Consider the following 18,895-nt stretch of genomic DNA (forward strand, 5'->3'; position numbering starts at 1 on the left):
ATATTTTTGAGTGTGCATCCACAGTACAAATCACAGTTCTGCAGACGTTTGGCCCATTTCGGTGAAGTTAAAGTTAAACCCATGAAGAAACAGAGGGAAATCATTCACTTACTCACGTAATGGGCTCAACATGACCGCAGCCCACCTTCAAGAAGTGCAGATTGAAAACCACGTTTCTCTCCATCCCCTGAGGCGCATCCACATGGGCAGCTGAGCAGGCGTCGGCAGATCTTTGCCGCAGGTGCTGCTGGTTTGGGATTTTGTGACGGCCGACTCCATTTTTTTTTTCAATCATTTTTCATTAGCGTTGCTTTACTTTAACAGTATCTAGCTGTTTAAGAGTGCACTAAAAGTAAAACACCAAACCCCTCATCGGATCGACTGCCCGCCACACTCAGTCTCGAACGAATCACCTCGTTGATCGCCTGTTCTAAAACATGGCGGGAAACCGCGGGACATGCTCACCGCAATTTCCAAGAGCCCGCAATGACTTTCATTAACAGCCCCTAAATGCAAAGATAATTATTGTCTATTGACCGCGCTAATAGTGATGCACTTGAACATAATGCTCTGACCATGAACTCAATAAGCAAAGTCTGCACAGTGTTTTTTTTTTGTAAAAGCAGAAAACATTTTTCTCTTCATCTCATCATCAAGCTTCTTTTACATGTTTAACTTGTCCTCCAGCATCCCTGGTCTTCCTACAGGGGTCTGATTCAGGAGTGGTAAACGCGCCACACTGTGTCGGTTAAAGACAAATTCAGCACGTCTGTAACACGGTTCACTTTTAGTTTGTTTCCTTTTTGGAATGTAGCAGACAGGTATTTAAATACTTCTCAAGACTTCCCAACAGGCTAACAATAGTTGATCCACAAAAGAATGGCTCTCATAAGATTGAAAAGTAAACCCCAGGAGGCAGGCAGAGAGTTAAATTATGATAAGAAGTTACCACTTTGTCTGCCGTTTGTGTCCATGACGCTGTCCTAGACTGACATAAAAGGTGTTATTAAGAATAGAATCGTTTCTCCAGGATGCCACCCATATGCAGACGCTAAGCTTGTCTCTAAACTCTGATCCAGGATCTCCTTCGCCGCATAAACCTTTGTGATGTGCAAATTTTTGTCCAACTCTCAGCAAATCCGAGCTGACGTTGCAACTTCTTAAAGCCGTCGCTACATCATCACCGAGTTGTGCTTCCTGTTTCCCGTGTGTGTGTGTGTGTGTGTGAAGTGTCACAGGCTGCAGCCATTTGAAATGGCTTTATTTTTTCCTCATGTTGATGTCACTTTCATTTTCTAGACATCAGAGCACCAAATAGTGCTGGAGAAAGTCGAAGAACAAGCTTAGAATCGGTGTCCTGGGGAAACACTCAGCTTTGCTTGTCCAGATCTGTCAGCAGAGCACAGACTGAAATCCCTGATTCACTCCGACTGGAGCAGACTTTCAAAATCAACACTGAGGAAGGTCGAACCTCAGACGCTCCACTCACTCTGAATATATGTGTCTGAATAACCCGCCGTACGCGCCCCCGTCCCACCACGCCTCCCGCGGCTTTTAAACCTCTCACCAATATCCTTTAACAGTCATTTCACTGTATCTGTGTGACATTTACTCCCCGTTAGCTACAGCAAATATACCTAGAAAGCAAGTGGCAGCACATCCATGTAATTCGATATGATAGCACAATCAACACAACCAGGCGGTTCGCACCAGGAACTCTATTAATGTATTAATATATTTATACATATACAGTACATATAATATATATATATATATATATACACTTTTCTTTTGTTTCTTCTATATTAAGCGAAATGTCATGTTGAATATCGGAGCGATGTGTTGGTGGGGGTGGGGGAGTAAGTCCTTCTTCTGACAATAGCCAAAGAAAAAAAATGAAGCTGTCTGTTCAGATTTATTCTGCTGCGCGTGTGTGTGTATTGTGTGCGTTCATTATTGCGTGTACCAAATGTTTGTGTTTATGTGCACATCTTTGTCTCAGCGTGATGGAGCAGAGAAGGGCACAGCTGTAACACAATAATATTCCCCTTGTAGAATGACCTACATACAGGGGACCCCGATGGGTGTCCAGACATTCTGTGCGTTTGTGTGGGTGCGTGCACAGAGCGTGTATGTGCGTGTGTGCCTTTGCGTCTCCCTTCAGATGCTCAGCTGTGTGTTGGCAGCTGTGCGCCTCCCTTGAGTTTTTCCATGAAACTTGTTTGTAGTTTTGGCCTTCAGCTTTTTAAGTTCCTCCGTCAGTCTGTCAGGAGAATATAAATAGACAAATGGCTAGAAAATGTGTCACCATCTTAATATCTGAGGATACGTATGCCCCTGGAAAGTGGTACCAGATATAGCACGGACTTCTCATCAGATAATACTCATTATCATTTGTGTTATTGATACGGTTTGCATTCACTATGTCTGCATAGATCTGGAGGTGACCTGGGAAACTGTCTTGTATCATAAAAGCATCATCAATAAATCAAACATCTAGTCCACGCTATGAGCGACTTTTCCCTTTTCCTTAAAACTAAAAATCTAACTAATTTACATCAATGTTTTAGTATTTTATTATTTTACTTGAAAAGATGTTAAATGACAACAACAAAAAAAAACTTCTACTTTGAGGGTAACCAAGGAGACGGCCCTTAATGCCACTCAAAAGCAGAACTTCTTTGTTGTCTTTGTATGGACTTCAACATTGACAATGAAGCCCAAAAATATGACTTTAAAGGATGTGAGAGGAAAGGAAAACACACGCATCTATACACAAAAAAATGCAGGCTGAAGCATCAACGCAACGCACCCTGGTACATGTAGGCACTGTCAAGACTCAGCTCCATCATTATAGGACAGTCTGGGGAACCAATAAGCCTACCTGTACCTGTTTCATTAATTGCATACGGAGGATGATCGAGATATCTGGCTCTTTAGCTGCCAAATTCTCCATTTAATGAGCTGAAAAACGCTAGAAAGGCTCATTTGATGTCAATAAGTTTGCATATCTCTTTAACCCTTTGAGGCTGTCCAATACGTAAACCGCTGTACCTTGTTTAACTTGAAAGAACTACATTGTAACTACAATACCACCTGTACTGCAGGTGAGGAACAACACACCTAATTCCCTAACCAACCCGATCCAAAGGGAAACTACAGATGGCTAACATTGGGCGTACAAGTTAATTCCGTTTAACCCTGATTGTGTCCACGCAGCTAATTGGCTCCTTAATCTAATACAAGCTGTTCTAATTGTCTCTACCGCTGCAAATTACATTTTTGAGGCTCTGCCTACATTGATATTTATGTAACAGCTTCTCTATTTTATTGCTTTAAATAAGACTTTGATCATTTTAACATGCAAGTGCACGGACGGCTTCAAAGTGCATAATCACACGTCATTTTAATCGCTTATCAACCCCCCTTGTGGATGGCTTGATTTGATAGATTCCAGCACTGAAAGTCTTTTCTCTGTCCCTCTCTGAGACGCAGAGCGCTTATGTAAACGTAGTCAGAAAATAAAGAACAAAAACATTACATGTGTTTGACTTGCCATAATTACCAGGACTCCTGAGGGAGAGATTTAAATGCTGCTGATTACTTTGTTTGATTACCTATACATGTGTGTGAGTACGTGTGCGGTCTGCATGCGTGTGTGTTCCCGTAGTCTGCCCTCTGTTGTGTGCAAACTTTGTCACCACCGCACAGGCTTGACCTTGGTCACCGTGCACTAAACTGAAGACAGTAGAATACAATGTTTTTACATGAGGAAGGTAGGACAATGTTTTTGATGAAATATCATCAATTCTAAGCTTTGCTTTATTTTCCAGTTTTTATTAGATATTATATTTTCAATGGTTGATGGTGACTTGACACTAAACAACAATATAGGTTTTTAATGCATATGGTTGTAATAAACAGTATATTTTTGAATAGAAAATTGGATTGGTGGGTTTTGGTGTTTTGGGGTATATGTGTGTATTTTATTTCTTGATTATTAACAAACATATTTGTGTGTTTCCAGATCCGTGCGGGTGGGTTTGAGTACTCCCCTGGGACTCTTCACATCTACTCGGACAGCCTGCTGACGCTTCCTGCCATCATTGGCATCGGCGGGGGTGGTGGTCTGCTGCTTTTGGTCATCATCGCTGTGCTGATCGCCTATAAGAGGAAGTCAAGGGACGCGGACCGCACTTTGAAACGTCTCCAGCTCCAGATGGACAACCTGGAGTCCAGAGTGGCTCTGGAGTGTAAAGAAGGTATGAGACCGACGAGAGAGCCAGCATGTAGAGCGTGATAGTGGAAAGAAGTATGTTAACTGAGTCAAATGCAAAACCTTGTCATGGCTGAATCAAAGCAAATACAAAAGTGTCTTATATAAAAGATACAATGATGCTGGTGCAATTATTTTATTTTCCTTACAGAAATATAGAGACCAGATGTGTGATTCTGACACATACACCAGTGTATTAGGGTTATCATAGGATCACAGAGCCTGGGAGGCAGTCATTAATTCTTTTTTATTTTTGACAACGATAGAAAAGTTTGATTGCGATTCATTTGGAACATTTATGAGAAAAAAAAAAGTAAGTGAATATTATCCAGGGTTTATCGTCATTTATTGGAGAGAAAATGAGACAGTTGTCGTCTGAGTGTGGTGTTTTTATGGTAAGGATGGTATATTTGTGTATGTGGAAGTCTGTGATTTTCCCCTCATTTACTTTGATGGAGAACAGTCAAGTCATGTGACCGTTCTTTGTGTGAAGGTGGGGGGGAGCGCGAGAGAGAGAGAGACGCAGTGACAGGTCAAAGTAACGAGGGGATTGTTTGCAGAGACATTAAAGGTATCATGAGTGAGAGCTAAAAGGGAGAAACATGGATAATAGACGTCCCAGGCGGACGGGGAGCTGATGAGGTCGACGTTTTAGCATCAGAGTGGAGATGACTGATGTGAGGACAGGCCAGGTGTTTACTCTCGATTTATGCACATCCGTGGTGCGAGTCAGAGCCCTTTAGCTGCCCAGGATCAGTTCCCAGACAAAAAACTTTTTTTACATTTCAGTGTTGCATTTTCAGGGTGATTGGTGCATTATTTCCGACCTTTTCAGAAGGAAATGTTTTTTGTGATCATTTCTAACCTCCACTAGAAACCATGTTCTTTCCTCAAAGAGACTCCAGATTCAAAGTGAAGCACTCGGCTTTCCAGGAAACGAAGCATGGCCTGACTCCCACCCCGCCCCGCCCCGCCTGCTGTACTCCCAGCTGGCCTATGGAGACGAGACAGTGCGTGTGGGCGGGCGAACAGATGAAGTGGGCGGTCAGCCGCGTGTGTTCAAAAGACCAATCCTGTGTGCGAGGTTCGCTTTTGCTCCGGGAGTCTTCAGGGGAAGAAACGGGGGACGTTTGGTTCAGCCATCCGCGACGAGCAGACGTCGCCCTGTACACTAGGATCCACACTAGCATATTAGCAGTCACGCATGATTAGTCTCACGTTAGAAATGACAACTGATGGCTGCAAAGTGTCCCTCTTTGGTTCAGGGGAGGTAACATAGTTGTTTTTTGAGAGGCTTTAGAGGAGCAAACAAAGCACTGAGGGGTTTCTAGACACATTCATGGAGTATTGTTTTCACTCTAATACAAGCACAATTTGTACACTTCACTTGCCAGGCTTTGTGTAATCGGAGGTCCTAGCTCTGTGTACGGGAGGCAGAAGCACATGAAAGACCAAACAGGCTCGGTTTAATTAGAATTGGTTTAATAAACTCTCCACTTTGGTGCAGGGTGCAGCTGTCAATGGTTGCTGCAAAGCGACCCAGTTGTCATTTTGTGCCTGCAGGCGTGCTGGTGTGATAGGGCACATTGGTGGTGAGCAGCAGAAAGAGATTGCACCTTTTTATAAGAAAAGTAACATAGACCCACTCTTTCAAGTAAAGAGTTGAAGTCATAGGAGATAATGGCTAACTTTGCTCGCCTTACTCGGATTGATGTCCCTGTTAACGAGGCTGTTTATGTGATGATGTCTTTGCAGCTCACTGAAAAGAGAATGGAGAAAAAAGTAGGGAATTCATTTAAACTGCTTATGGCCATATTGGCTACATGTTCAGTGAAAGTCATAGATTTGCAATGTTGAGCAATAAATGAGAGATGGAATGACAGAGGAAGGGTTTGGATGATGATGAAGTGGAAGGAGTGGAGTGCCTTTATCTCTTATTCTGCGGCTTCTGCTCTGCTCATTTGATTTGTTGCACTCATCTTCACCTCTCGCTTACTTTTACACGCTGATCTGTCTTTCTTTTTTCTCCTAATCACTCACATCCTCTAAATTTCCTTTCCCTCACCACCCTCTCTCAAAGACTTCCTGATGTTTCTTCCCTTTCTTTTTTTCTTTCTTCCTTTTATCTTTCTGTGATTCCTCTCCATCTCTCCAGTGGACCAAACAGTCCAATAACAGCTGGGAGAAATTATGCATGAAAACTCATCCGTTGCTCTCCTAATAATTATCCACTCATGCAATTGATTGACTTTCCTTTCCAAGAACTTTGTTTTCTGTCTCCTGGTCCCCGCCCCTCACCCCCCTCTCTCTCTCTCATAAGTTGCATGAGCATAAGCATAAGTTGATTTGAAAATCAACTTATGCTTGTACTCACTGTTGCTTTATTCTGAATTTCAGGTTTTTATTTGTTACATTTGTGGGCTTCTTGCCATATCAGAGCTGAGCATCACTCTGATACTGAACTTCCCTCCAATCTCTGGTTTTAATCAAATAATAGAATTGAGATTTCCATGTTAGAGATTGATAGAATTAAGCTTGTAGAACATGGCACTCTGTAAGTCAATAACGAAAGTCATTGCTGGCGACGCAACAGTAATGAAAGCTCAATTTACTCCTCGCCAAAGGTGTGTCCGAGCTATAAGATCCTTGCATGATTGGTTTATTGGATCATATGATCATCAGCTATTTTGTTAAAATTAGGGAATCGATGAACTCTCATTATCACAATCCCGAGGCAATTCTCCGTGACTATTGTCATCTCAGACCTTATATGATGCCTAACGGCGGTGCTTTTGCTACGGTTTTGTCCGTAATAATGCGCACACGTTCCCACTCCTCATCCTGTCACCTTCTCCAATTGTCTATTTTTTGGAAACAGCTTTTGCCGAGCTTCAGACGGACATCCACGAGCTGACCCAGGAGCTGGACGGAGCTGGGATTCCTTTCCTGGACTATCGCACGTATGCAATGAGGGTCCTGTTTCCGGGGATTGAGGACCACCCTGTGCTGAAGGAGATGGAGGTACTGGTCAGTACACCACCAACCGCGCTCGAGACTGAAACAAACTGATCAATTCCAATAGAGCTAAGCCTTTTGCACTAATACGCTAACATCAGAGGGAGAGCAAATAGATTGCATTTCTTGCTGGCGCCAGTACCGCATCTTTCATCACTTCATATTGATCTCCTCCCTCGCCCACATTCACGCGTCCCTGAACAAAATCCTTCAATCTCTCAATGCTCTATGGGGTGGAAAGATATTAGGAACTTTTGTCATGATGTATCGCAAATGATTTATTTAATAACCATAACCATTTTATTTTTTTAAATGAGCGGAAAATTACAACCTAATTCACCGAAACAGTGGAACAGTTTGCCCACGCTGCGTGCTTAGGAACGAACGCATTCAGCCCGTCTCAATGAATGCAAATGACTTTACAAAAGTCTCATCATCGGTCCTTTGAACTAACGGGACGGACGCTCACCACATTCTCTAGAGAGAAATACCCGAAATGGACTAAAATTCACTTAGAATCTTATAATGGAAATCCAAGAGGATAAAAAGATGAAGAGAGCATAGCAAAGATTATTAGAGCAGAGAGAGAGAAATGCGATTCAGGGTTATCTGGATTCTAACTTGCATTATACATCACTGTTAAGTTATTAATTAAGTCAGTGCATGCAACCACCTTGCCAGCACAGCCAAATGGAGAGAGTGCACACGATTTATAAGGACATTTCACCACTGAGGCCAAGGGAAGTACAATTAATACGTGTCAACATAAGCTACTCCCCTGCAAAGGTAGAAACCAGAGAGCCAAGTTTGTAATCAGCAGTATCATTAAGACGTAGAATCTGTTGCTGCTCCGTTGGCTTTGATCGGAGCACTTTTGAGTCAACGAATAATTTGTTTGAGCTTTTTCTGGCTTTTTATTTTTTTATTTTATTTGTTCTAATCCAGAAAGTGGATTTATATTTTTTCGAAGAATAAGAGAGAAAAAAGGACCTCCATGACTTATTTTTGGCAATATGAAATAGTCAAAAAGGTCAGATCTTCATCTGATAGAGCAACCAGCCCACAGTGACTTTCAGCAGACTATAAAGCTAACGCTAATTTAGCGAAAGGAACCGGAATCCACAACATATTCTCTCTTTTGTAGTCTTGCATCGAGTTGTGTGACATAACTCAATCTAGTGCCAAATCTGCTCACCAGATCTAATTCCAGGCCCTCGATGAATCAAATTAGGTGTGGCTTTCAACATCTATAAAGCTAAAAATAACAATAGTCATCATTTAATTAAGTTTTACAGTGACATGTTATTGTGTGAGACACCAGAAACACTTCCTAATAGATGTTGACAACCTGCAGATACAACCTGAAAACTAGATAAAAAGCAGCATAGAATTTGAAATGTACACTAGTTGTTTGAATTTTCTAAGTGATGTATTGGTACCATGTGGAAGTTTAACAGGGAGACTCCTGAATCTATTCATTTGTAAGGAGCCATGATACATATTGAATGTAAATGTTACTATTTGTTTGTGAGAGTTTAAGCTTCAAGGTCATTTTTATCCGCAGTGAAACAACACACACAGTGACAAAACCACTCAATGACAAACTTGAAAAAGAAGATGGAACACATGATTCATAATTACACACAGTACATCATCAACGTAACCAATGCATGTGGGATAAACTCGTTACCTTCTTTTAATACACTTTCATTTAAATGCACACCATGCTCCTATTTTTCTAACCTTTATCAAGCCCTAACATAAACATTTCTTTCCCAACGTGAACAATGCCACTTTGTGTTTTTCTGCCTTAAGGCGATGCTGAAATGAAACGTATTGATGAAATGTGTTTTTTGTTCAAATCCCAAACATTGATCCAAAGAATCCAGATGTTTGCAGAAATGTAAGATGCCAAAACATTTTGGCCGACGAGACTGGGAGTCCTGGAGTACATGTTTAAAATAAAAAGCTAGCTTTGGACATGTTCAGATTCCAGCTAGCAGAGAGCACATGAAGCAGACATCAGCCAGAGGTTTACTGTTGAGGAAATAACATTAATTAGCTTCGGCAAAGATAATCTCCTGCCGGCCAGATTCATCTTTTTAGTCCGATGACCCCCAACTACAATCTAAATAAAGACTAGAAATACGGCAGTGAGGGTATTGTGTCCCTTGAAGTACAGTCCATCTCTTAAGGTGTCACGCCGGCGGTAAAGGAACCTATTTCATAGTTGTGTCTAGACTTCCTTCCTCTTCCTTCTGTATTTCCCCCAGGGGTTGCCGGTGTAATCCAATGGCCTGTGTAAACTAACACTCCTAGCTTTATTGCTCTGTGTGACTGCTCTCTTCCCTAAGCTAGACAGCCACACTACACACACACACACACACACACACAAGTACACAAGTACACACCAACATCTCGTGCAGATGGCTGGATGCACTTCCTCACGGTCTCTGTACCTACATGCATCTCCATCGGTTCGGTCTTCAGTTTTCTTTCTTTCTTCTCTCATGCTTTCACGCTTTCTTTTCAAAAGCACACACACACATCACACCCCGTATCAGCCCCGGAGACCTGAGAATCTAATTTAGCACTTTAAAGAGGCACAGGCACTTTATTATGGCGCGTCGGAGGAAAAAGTATAGATGTTACAGTGGTGCCAAAGGATGTCAATAGAGGGAGAGTGGGGAGGCGGGGGGGGGGCGTGATATATGTGTGTGTACGTGTTAGAGAGACAGAAAGACAAAGAGCAGGAGAAATTAAAATGGGAGGAAGACCAATGATGCGAATCAGTCGACAGCGCGCGCGCAGGAGAGAATCAGAGCGGTGAGGAGGACGGAGCGAGTGAGCGACAGCGAGGCGTCTTCGGGGGGTTTGGTGTGTTGATGATGAGAAGTGACAGGTGCCAGCAAGTGGAACAAGCAGGGTGCACCTCTGTCACAAAGCCTGAGACATACACACACACACTGTGCTGTGCCCACCCTTCCATCTCGTGCTCCCGCCTCCTTTTGACATAGGAATCTCTGGTGCCGGGTGGGTTCAGCCCGGTCAGGAGGGTCATTAAAAGATTCAGTTTGAGGGGCTTTCAAGTAATGTATTCAGCAAAGTGGTGAATGTGGAAGATGTGCGATGTTCGTCAATGTAGGGCATACATACATCATTGCAAGCACACAGACTTCTTATTACCAATCAATATCAATATTCAAATGCTTTGACCCACACCACCCGCGATGTCAAGTAGACAATTATTTGAAAAGAGCGACAACTGGAAAACACTCAGAAGGCCGTACACACCGGTGCCGTGGGAGAGAGAGAGGAGCCAATCAGTGTTATCTACTTTTTACAAGCCAATCTCCCCCCATCACACGGGGGGAAAAAGGCTGACAGATAAGAATCTGTCTTCGCTCAGTGTGGATGGTGTGATGGTGTCTTTTATATCATGGTCGCTATTTATAGCAAATGCAATACCGTTTCAACTGACTTGTTGAATTAAGTTTTTTGTTGCAATTACCAATTTTTAAAATGACTTTATCTCTACTTTGGAAAGTCACTGTGACTGGTTAAAGATGGAAGTAAACAGAACCGCAAGGATTTTTCTCTAGTTTTAAAGCGATGGTTGTTATTTCCTCAAGTGGGGCCGTATGAAGTCAGTGTATTTTCCTGCAGTAGACTAAGGTGGCCACGTTGGAGAGGCAGAGAGGAGGATACACACAGGAGCAAAGAAATGCACTGCTGTGGACGGGGGGCAGTAGCAACGGGTTTTTTTAGCCACCTAAATCGATAATAATCAATTTAGAAAATATTATTGCCAAATGATTGTGACACAACAAACCCACGCTTTAAAGTGCATATCTGAGCTGTAAAATGAGTACCAACAACACGAGGAAGTGAAACTCCACACTGCTCTTTGACTGTCGTCTCTGTGTCGTTCCTCAGGTCCAGGCGAACGTTGAGAAGGCTCTGACGCTGTTTGGCCAGCTGCTGACCAAGAAGCACTTCCTGTTGACGTTTATACGAACCCTGGAGGCACAGAGGTTTCTACCTTTCGTCAGATCTTTGATGTTCAGATTTAGGCTGCAATCTTTCCTTTTAGTCCATTTATTTCCAACCATGGGCGTACAGTCATATAGACTTTTTTTTAAACAAGCATAAGCAAGAACCTTTTGAAAAGACTGGGCAAATGATTGCAGACAAAGCCTGTTCTTTGGGGGGGGGAAGGAATATTTATCACCTGTTAAATTGGACTAATTTGACGTAAAAGGCTGCGCTCTCCGTCCCTTTAATTAGGACAGACATGAAAAAATGATAAACAGAGTAAAACATTTTAGCTGCTAAAATTACCCTAAAGCACTTAGGCAAATGGTCTTTGGCAAAACAGAGCTACAAACCCTTTGATTATTAATATTTTATGTGCACAAATATTTAAATTAACTGATCCAATGTTACACCAGTGTTTCGAGGCACAGCTTTAGATTTGATTGAACAAAATCTGGGGGACACATTTGTGAAAAATGTAATGTGTATTTCCAGGTCCTTTTCAATGCGGGACCGAGGCAACGTTGCATCGCTCATCATGACCGCCCTGCAGGGGGAGATGGAGTACGCCACCGGAGTCCTGAAGCAGCTGCTGTCCGACCTGATAGACAGAAACCTGGAGAGCAAAAACCATCCCAAGCTGCTGCTCAGGAGGTGAGGACGATGTGAAGAGACAGGGGACAAATATTAACGACGTTGTCAAAACACCTTACAGAATTCTTCTTTTATATTACATATATTTAATTCTAATTTCTGTTGAATTCAATTTGATTCATCCTAATGCCAGTTTCAGAACTCCTAATCGTGAGTTGTTGCTGAGATTCGTTGATTCGGATTGAATGAAAAACGCAACATCATCTCAAGAGGATCCGCATAACGGGACACTTCCTAGCATGCATTGTTCAAGGGTGAAGACTTGCTCTTTGGTTTTGAGACTCTTCTGCTCTGTGGTTCAAAGAAAACAAACATGGGGAAGACGGTGTCTTTAATAAGGTTGATCGGATGTGACAGCTGCCAGTGCTAACAGTCCAAACAACAGAGCAATTCTGACAGAGCTGACAGTGTTTACCTCAGGGGGAATTTCTATAAAAGTCTCGCTGCTCCGAGCATCACAAGCACAGTGCAACATGCCAACATTCGGTTCTCCAAAACCAGGCTACCCACAAAAAAATTGAGATTGATGATTACCTTTTATAGTGCCTTGAACTGCCTCTTAAGTTATACTTAAGATATTCATGTAAACAGTGTGAACCACAGTGAGTGCTAAATCTCCTGCAAGGCGTGTTCCAGTTAATACATTTATTCTGAATGAATTTTAATCCTGTAGATGGGAAGATAAATTGTGATTGTTGCCTTTTTTTAGATCATGGCTGGATTGTACACATTTTAACACCTTTTAAGGACGTTCTCCTGCAAACCAACAACTGCTTCTCAACTTAAAACAGAAAACTAATTAGTACAAAACCATTTGGATGTTTCCCAAAAACATTCCTCATACACTCTTGAGGTTTGTTTTCATAATCGTTTCACTCTGAGGTTTTCTTGGCGATTTCTCCTCATAATGTCGTGTTTTTCCCGTGTGTCAGAACCGAGTCTGTGGCTGAGAAGATGCTGACTAACTGGTTCACCTTCCTCTTGTATAAGTTCCTCAAGGTAAGCCCAACAACAAGGCATCATCCGATAACATCCTAATGAAATCTGTTCATTTTAAACCAATTAAGAGCATTGGAATTGGATTTATATCTTGCAATGTTTTTTAAATGCATTCATACGGTGTGTGTGAGTGTGTTAGAGGGTTTTATTTAAACCTTGTTCGGTCGCCCTTCTTCATCCGTAAACCACCTTCGTCTAGCAGCGCCGTATACAAACAATAGCTCATCAAAGCCCACCAGCACCATGCGTGTCTTCTCTGCTGTTTTAATTTCCTTTTTTATTTTTTAAGTCCACAGATCCCCTGGGCTCTCACAATTTCACTCATGTAGCCAACCGGTGTCTCCTCACTGATCTCCATGTTTTCTTTTTGCTCACATCTTCCTGCCTCTGATCTCCTGTTCATCTGTGTTGTTTCTGTTGTCATTGTCCCGCCGTCAGTGTCCTTTTCTGCCTTTTGCCTCAGCGGGGGGCCGATGTTACTCACGCTGTCTTTTTACTCCGTTCCCTCATCTTCGGGGTCCTCTTCTTGTCTGAGGCTGTTTCAGAGCCTAACGAGGGATCCGGTGTTTTGTCTCTCTCTCTTTGTTGGTTTGCCTCTGTTTATAAATTGGGCGCCGTTGTCATTGTATGCCGGTATAATCCTAATTGCATTACTAATGCATATTGTGTACATGAGGTGATTCTAGTGTATTTCCTGCTCAAAATGCATCTATACAGTTATTTAAAACATTACCTTTTCTCGCGCTCACATTTGTTAAATTGTAAAATAATAGATACACAATGTCCCCGTGCAGCTTGTTGGTGATGCAGTAGCTTTTCCTTCAGAGCGGCAAGAGACAGCTTTGTGTCCCTGAAGTGTAAATGTCAGCATACAATTAGGGACCTTAATGAAGCCACTATACGGCGCAAAGGCAAATTTCAAAGACAAGCCAGAGCGAGGAAGGCGAAAGCGTAGCAGCCGTGACGCATGCTTGCGTGGTCGTGTTAGCAGCTGCCCACCTAATTGGCCCAGATGCTAACAAGGTTCTCGTTAGGCGGCGGACTGAGGAAGGCGAGAGGGGAGGGAGGGAGGGGTTAGAGGTGTCAGAGGTGATGGGGAGAGAGAAGAGGATGAGAGGAGGCCATGACAATTAAGTAGAGCAAGAGGAAAGGAAATGGGAAGTTGGATATAAGCGGGAAATGAGAGAGGAAGAAGGAAATAAAGATGGAGTAGGAGGTACTGACAGGATGATTTGAATAAAGTGCGATATATTCAAATATGTGAGTAAGAAAGAAAAGGGTTTTCTTCACCACAACTTCTTTAAATGTTTTTTTTTGTCATCATTTCCACAACATTGGGAACATTAGTTTGAGATGGGCTGGACTGTCAGAGACTGACAACCCAACCAAAGTTATTGTCGTCGTAGGTAACACATGTCACTGTTCATTCCCCCCTGAAGCTGACTCAATAATTTCAGTTCAATCATTTTATGTCCATAAAAACAAAAATTCTCCAGGATTCCTTTTGTGGTCGAGCTCATCAAACATTTGAAACCTTCGTTGACAATTAAGATGATAGGGATTTACAGAAATATACAGAACATATTGCCTGTTGGAATGTAAAATGTGAAAGAAAAAGAGGCAGATGAAATAGCACCAAAAAATGAGAATTTTTTTGTGTTAGGAAGAAAAAGGGATGTGTAGAGTATGCTTAAAAGTAAGACAGATGAATTAGTGCTTTCCTCTGTTGTTATCTGGACCTTATTCATCTCACACACACACACGCGGTCTGAAGTATCTCCCTGAGCGCTGCACGGCCGATCATTAAGCTCTCGTCAGGATGAGTATAGGCCGCGATGTCTCCTCTCTCTCCCCTCTAAACTGCAGCTACTTCAGTCAGGGCCCAAGTGACAACTACTGACACTATTGATTGGCGAGGGTCTTTGACGGAGCTGAGAGTGGGGAAACATATTCATAACATCTGTGTCGAAGTCAAATGAGCGCCGAGATGTAGACAGCGGGGGAGAACTGAAGAGATTTACTTTAACATGGACATCAAGAGGTCTCTTCAGCTTGATTTGCCCGATGTTTACCCTGAAATTTCATCGCTGAGAGTAATGTCTTTTTGGCTTGCTTCACAACCTGAGAGCACCAAAAATGTTGTGCTAATGCTGCTGCACTATGTGTGGAGTACATTAATGTTTAAATAACCCATGCAATCACCAAATGCATTTTAATCCTGTGTCTCCCTCTGTAGTGGAATGAAGCAGCAACCTGCTTTTCTCAAAAACAACAAATGTGGACACTAATTAAATGACATGAAAGTTCATTCATCTCTTCTTTGGTCAAACTGCTTATAACTCCGACCTCTCTGCGTCTGCTTCCTCGCCAGGAATGTGCCGGGGAGCCCCTGTTCATGCTCTACTGTGCCATCAAGCAGCAGATGGAGAAGGGGCCCATAGACGCCATCACGGGAGAAGCCCGCTACTCCCTCAGCGAGGACAAGCTCATCAGGCAACAGATTGACTACAAAACACTGGTCAGTAGTCCCGTTGTGTCTCGAGGCTTGTCGGCTTCGATCCGAAATCCCCTGACGAGTTGTAAAGCCTCAGTCACGTTGGCCGATGACAATTTCAGAGCAAAGCTCAAACTAATCAGCGGCTGAAATGTGGCGGCCACCTCCGGCTGGATTGGCCCGCTGCGGGGGAAGGCAAACGCTCCCAGTGCAAACGCAGCGGCGCTGGGGTTGGGGAGGGAGAGAACCCGAACTGGCCGTGAACCTGCCCAACTGCAGCCCGCTGCGAATCGCACTCTCTCACCAAACCAAGCGCTCCAGGTTTGGATCACAGAGACAAACCTACTTGTCAGCGGGATCCGCTTCAGAGGTTTTGGTTTGGTCTGCTTGTTGTATCCCCAAGACAACTGAGCGGCAAACAAAAATGCCCAGGTTTTAAAAATAGCCGCCGCAAATCCAACCGGTTGTGAAAGTGCAAATCTTTAAGATTTCCCATGACTTTTGTTTCCAACTTGTTTTTGTTTTTGTGTTTCCCCCGACCCCCCCAGACGTTGCACTGCGTGAACCCAGAGAACGAAAACGCCCAAGAGGTGACGGTCAAGTGTCTCAACTGTGACACCATCACTCAGGTCAAAGAGAAGCTGCTCGATGCTGTGTACAAGGGCAGCCCCTACTCACAGCGACCTAAAGCTTCTGACATGGACCTGGGTAAGGCACACTGTACTGCATATCGCATATTAATAGCACTCTATGAGACATGTGCACAGGTGGAATGGCTCGACATAAAGGTCCTTCAGAGGGGGCATTAATATGAGTTAAATACGTAGTTCAGCACTCAACTCTTTTAGGGTGAATTCACAGAAGGAGTGGGCTGCTTGCATGACCCCTAAGCCTCCATCAATCAGCTCGGAGCGGCCTCAAAGGGTTCATTCATTTTTCGATCCAATTGACTCCCCCCATTGCAATAATAGTGCAATTTGCTGAACGGCAACCCGGTGACATTGTTGCAGACATGGTGCAATGCAACAGTTTGTAGTAGTCGATTGTTTGAGTACTCATTTATGACTAATCCAAAACATATCATTGACTTGAAGTTGTTTGAGAAACACACAAAACATGAAAGAAGAGATTTAGAATCGGATGAATCTGTATACACGTCATGTTCCTTCTTCCCTGAAGAATGGCGCCAAGGTCGCATGGCTAGGATCATTCTGCAAGACGAAGACGTAACCACTAAGATCGACAATGACTGGAAACGGCTCAACACGCTGGCTCACTATCAGGTACGCGGGCGCAGACGGGCGGGAGTCAAGGGCTCGGTTGGATTCACGCAGTGAACATTTTGGGGTTTGTTTGTTCTGGCGTACAGGTGACTGACGGCTCTGTGATCGCCCTGGTGCCGAAGCAGAACTCTGCCTACAACATCTCCAACTCCTCCACCTTCACCAAGAGCCTCAGTAGATACGGTAGGACCAGCGTTCTCCTCTCGAACTCCGCCCTATTTAAATCCTACGGCCAATGATTGCCGTCCCTCCACCTGTCTACCTCAGCCCGATTGTTTATCGTGGCCATGATTGAGCTCCATTCTCTGTCAATGCCAATCCTTTTTATCCCTCGCTATCAGCCCAGGGCAAGGCTATTCCAGGGCCACTTCCAAGCAGCAAGTAAATGACAGGCATTGAAGTAGACACCTCGATTCCCAGCTGACTGAAAAAGAGCTGGTGAGAGAGACAGGGAGCACCTGGCAGTCAGCGACAGACAGATGCCTGGCATCCATATAGTATACTTCACTGGAAAATTAAACAATTTAGAAGATAAACGACTCGTAGTAAAAGGGAATAGAGTCTTGTCTGACACAAAATAGGCAGTGTCCCATAGGCATGCACAGCTGTTATCACCTCTGCTGATCTTGACCAAAGAAATAATCTGGATTTTCTCTAAAAATACGCGGCAAACGTTTAGGTTAGAATACAAACCTTTTATTTTTCAATGCGTAACAGGCGGTTTTTGTGGTAGTATTTCTGTCTCTTATTTTTCATCGTGAATTCCTCCAGAAAATGTACAGAGAGAAGAGGATTTGACGTGAAACTAAAGGTCCTTGATGGGATTCATTTGAAATCAAGCCGCGGTTACGCACTATGCACATTAACCATTTGAGTGCTGGGCTCCCCTTTATCTGAGCTGTTATCTGAGGGCAGATTAATCGTGGTACCTGAGAATAGCCGCAGAGTGAGACCGCTGCTTTCTGCTCAAACCCTGTCATCAAATACAGACGTGGTGGTCTTTAGGTTTATGCGAAGAATCCCCTTTTAATGAAATCCGCAAAATAATGCAGAATATTTAGGCAACAGGAAAAGATTTTGGTATGAGCCGGCTTTGGTTGCATGCAGGTAAAGGTTCAGACAGAACAGCCAAAATGCAATTTAATGTGGCTATTTTCCTCAATATCTGCTCAGCATATCTGTTTGAGAGCTTTTTAGGCCGCAAACAGCTGCTTCCTAAACCAACATTGAGGCCAGTGCAGGAAGCTACCTGAAAGATACAAAAATCTCTGTGGAATTCAACGAAAGTGTGGACCCATGTTATAATTATTGGTGTTTTATTGCTACCAGCCCCCATGAGATTCAGTGCCGGTGTAGAAATATGTAAGTCATAGTCTATGATTTCATCTGTATGGAGGTGCCCTTTACTTGAACAAAAATGGAAGCAGCTGAAGAAAAGAACCACCAATGGTTGAGTACTGGGTTAGTGGAGAGACATTTCTTTGAGTTTTATGAATTATCTCAACCTGCAAAAACACTCACCTGCTGCTATTTTGCTTCAGAGCAATCAAAAAAGTGTCTACTTGTGTGTTTTTGTTTGCTTTACCATTTAAAAGTGATGACGTGTGTGTGTGTGCCGCATCATGGTGCGTTTATGAGCGCGGGGGGGTTTTGTCCACCGGTGGCCATGATGGGTTTGGAATCAGAGCCACTCAGCATCCCGCCGGCAAGAGCAACAGCAGCACGAGACACTCTGCCTCTTTCATTCGCCCCTCTCCCCCACTGCAAACCTTATTTGTGTCTCTGTCCATTCAGCCCACCCACCCACTTTTCCATGTCATCTCCTCTCCCTCCTTTCACTGGACATAAAGGGATTGCAGCCTGCATCAGCAACTCTCTTTTATCTCTCCACCTCTTCCACCCATCCCATATGCCCTCTTCCCAGAGAGCTAAAGCTTGTCAGGAGAAAAGCTCTCTCCTCCACCTCCCTTGTTGCTTTCTCCCCTCTCCATCCTAAATGGAACAGTCGTAGATATTCATCTCCTTGCTCTGCTCTTATCAACGTTGACTCTTGCGTAATGAATAATGAAGGAGTCACAGCCGATGGAGAAAAGGGAAGAGGTAGTGTGAGTCACAGTCACAGAGTGCTTGGTGATTGTT

The 18,895-nt window shown here is 43.4% G+C and overlaps 1 protein-coding gene across 2 annotated transcripts in view; it reads left to right on the plus strand.

Annotated features, from left to right (window-relative positions):
* Positions 1–18,895, plus strand: part of LOC119206810 (plexin-A1-like) — a 189,511-nt gene that overhangs the window by 158,126 nt on the left and 12,490 nt on the right. Inside the window, exons 20-28 of one of the 2 annotated variants that reach the window (XM_062563282.1) lie at positions 4,028–4,262; positions 7,155–7,303; positions 11,228–11,325; positions 11,822–11,980; positions 12,913–12,979; positions 15,351–15,497; positions 16,022–16,181; positions 16,653–16,756; positions 16,843–16,939. In XM_062563282.1, the coding sequence (XP_062419266.1) occupies positions 4,028–4,262; positions 7,155–7,303; positions 11,228–11,325; positions 11,822–11,980; positions 12,913–12,979; positions 15,351–15,497; positions 16,022–16,181; positions 16,653–16,756; positions 16,843–16,939 (1,216 nt within the window). The remainder of the gene's footprint in view (positions 1–4,027; positions 4,263–7,154; positions 7,304–11,227; positions 11,326–11,821; positions 11,981–12,912; positions 12,980–15,350; positions 15,498–16,021; positions 16,182–16,652; positions 16,757–16,842; positions 16,940–18,895) is intronic. The other variant, XM_062563286.1, reaches the window with a different exon arrangement.

This window comes from Pungitius pungitius, chromosome 1, assembly GCF_949316345.1.
Source record: "Pungitius pungitius chromosome 1, fPunPun2.1, whole genome shotgun sequence".
Taxonomy (NCBI): Eukaryota; Metazoa; Chordata; class Actinopteri; order Perciformes; family Gasterosteidae; genus Pungitius; species Pungitius pungitius.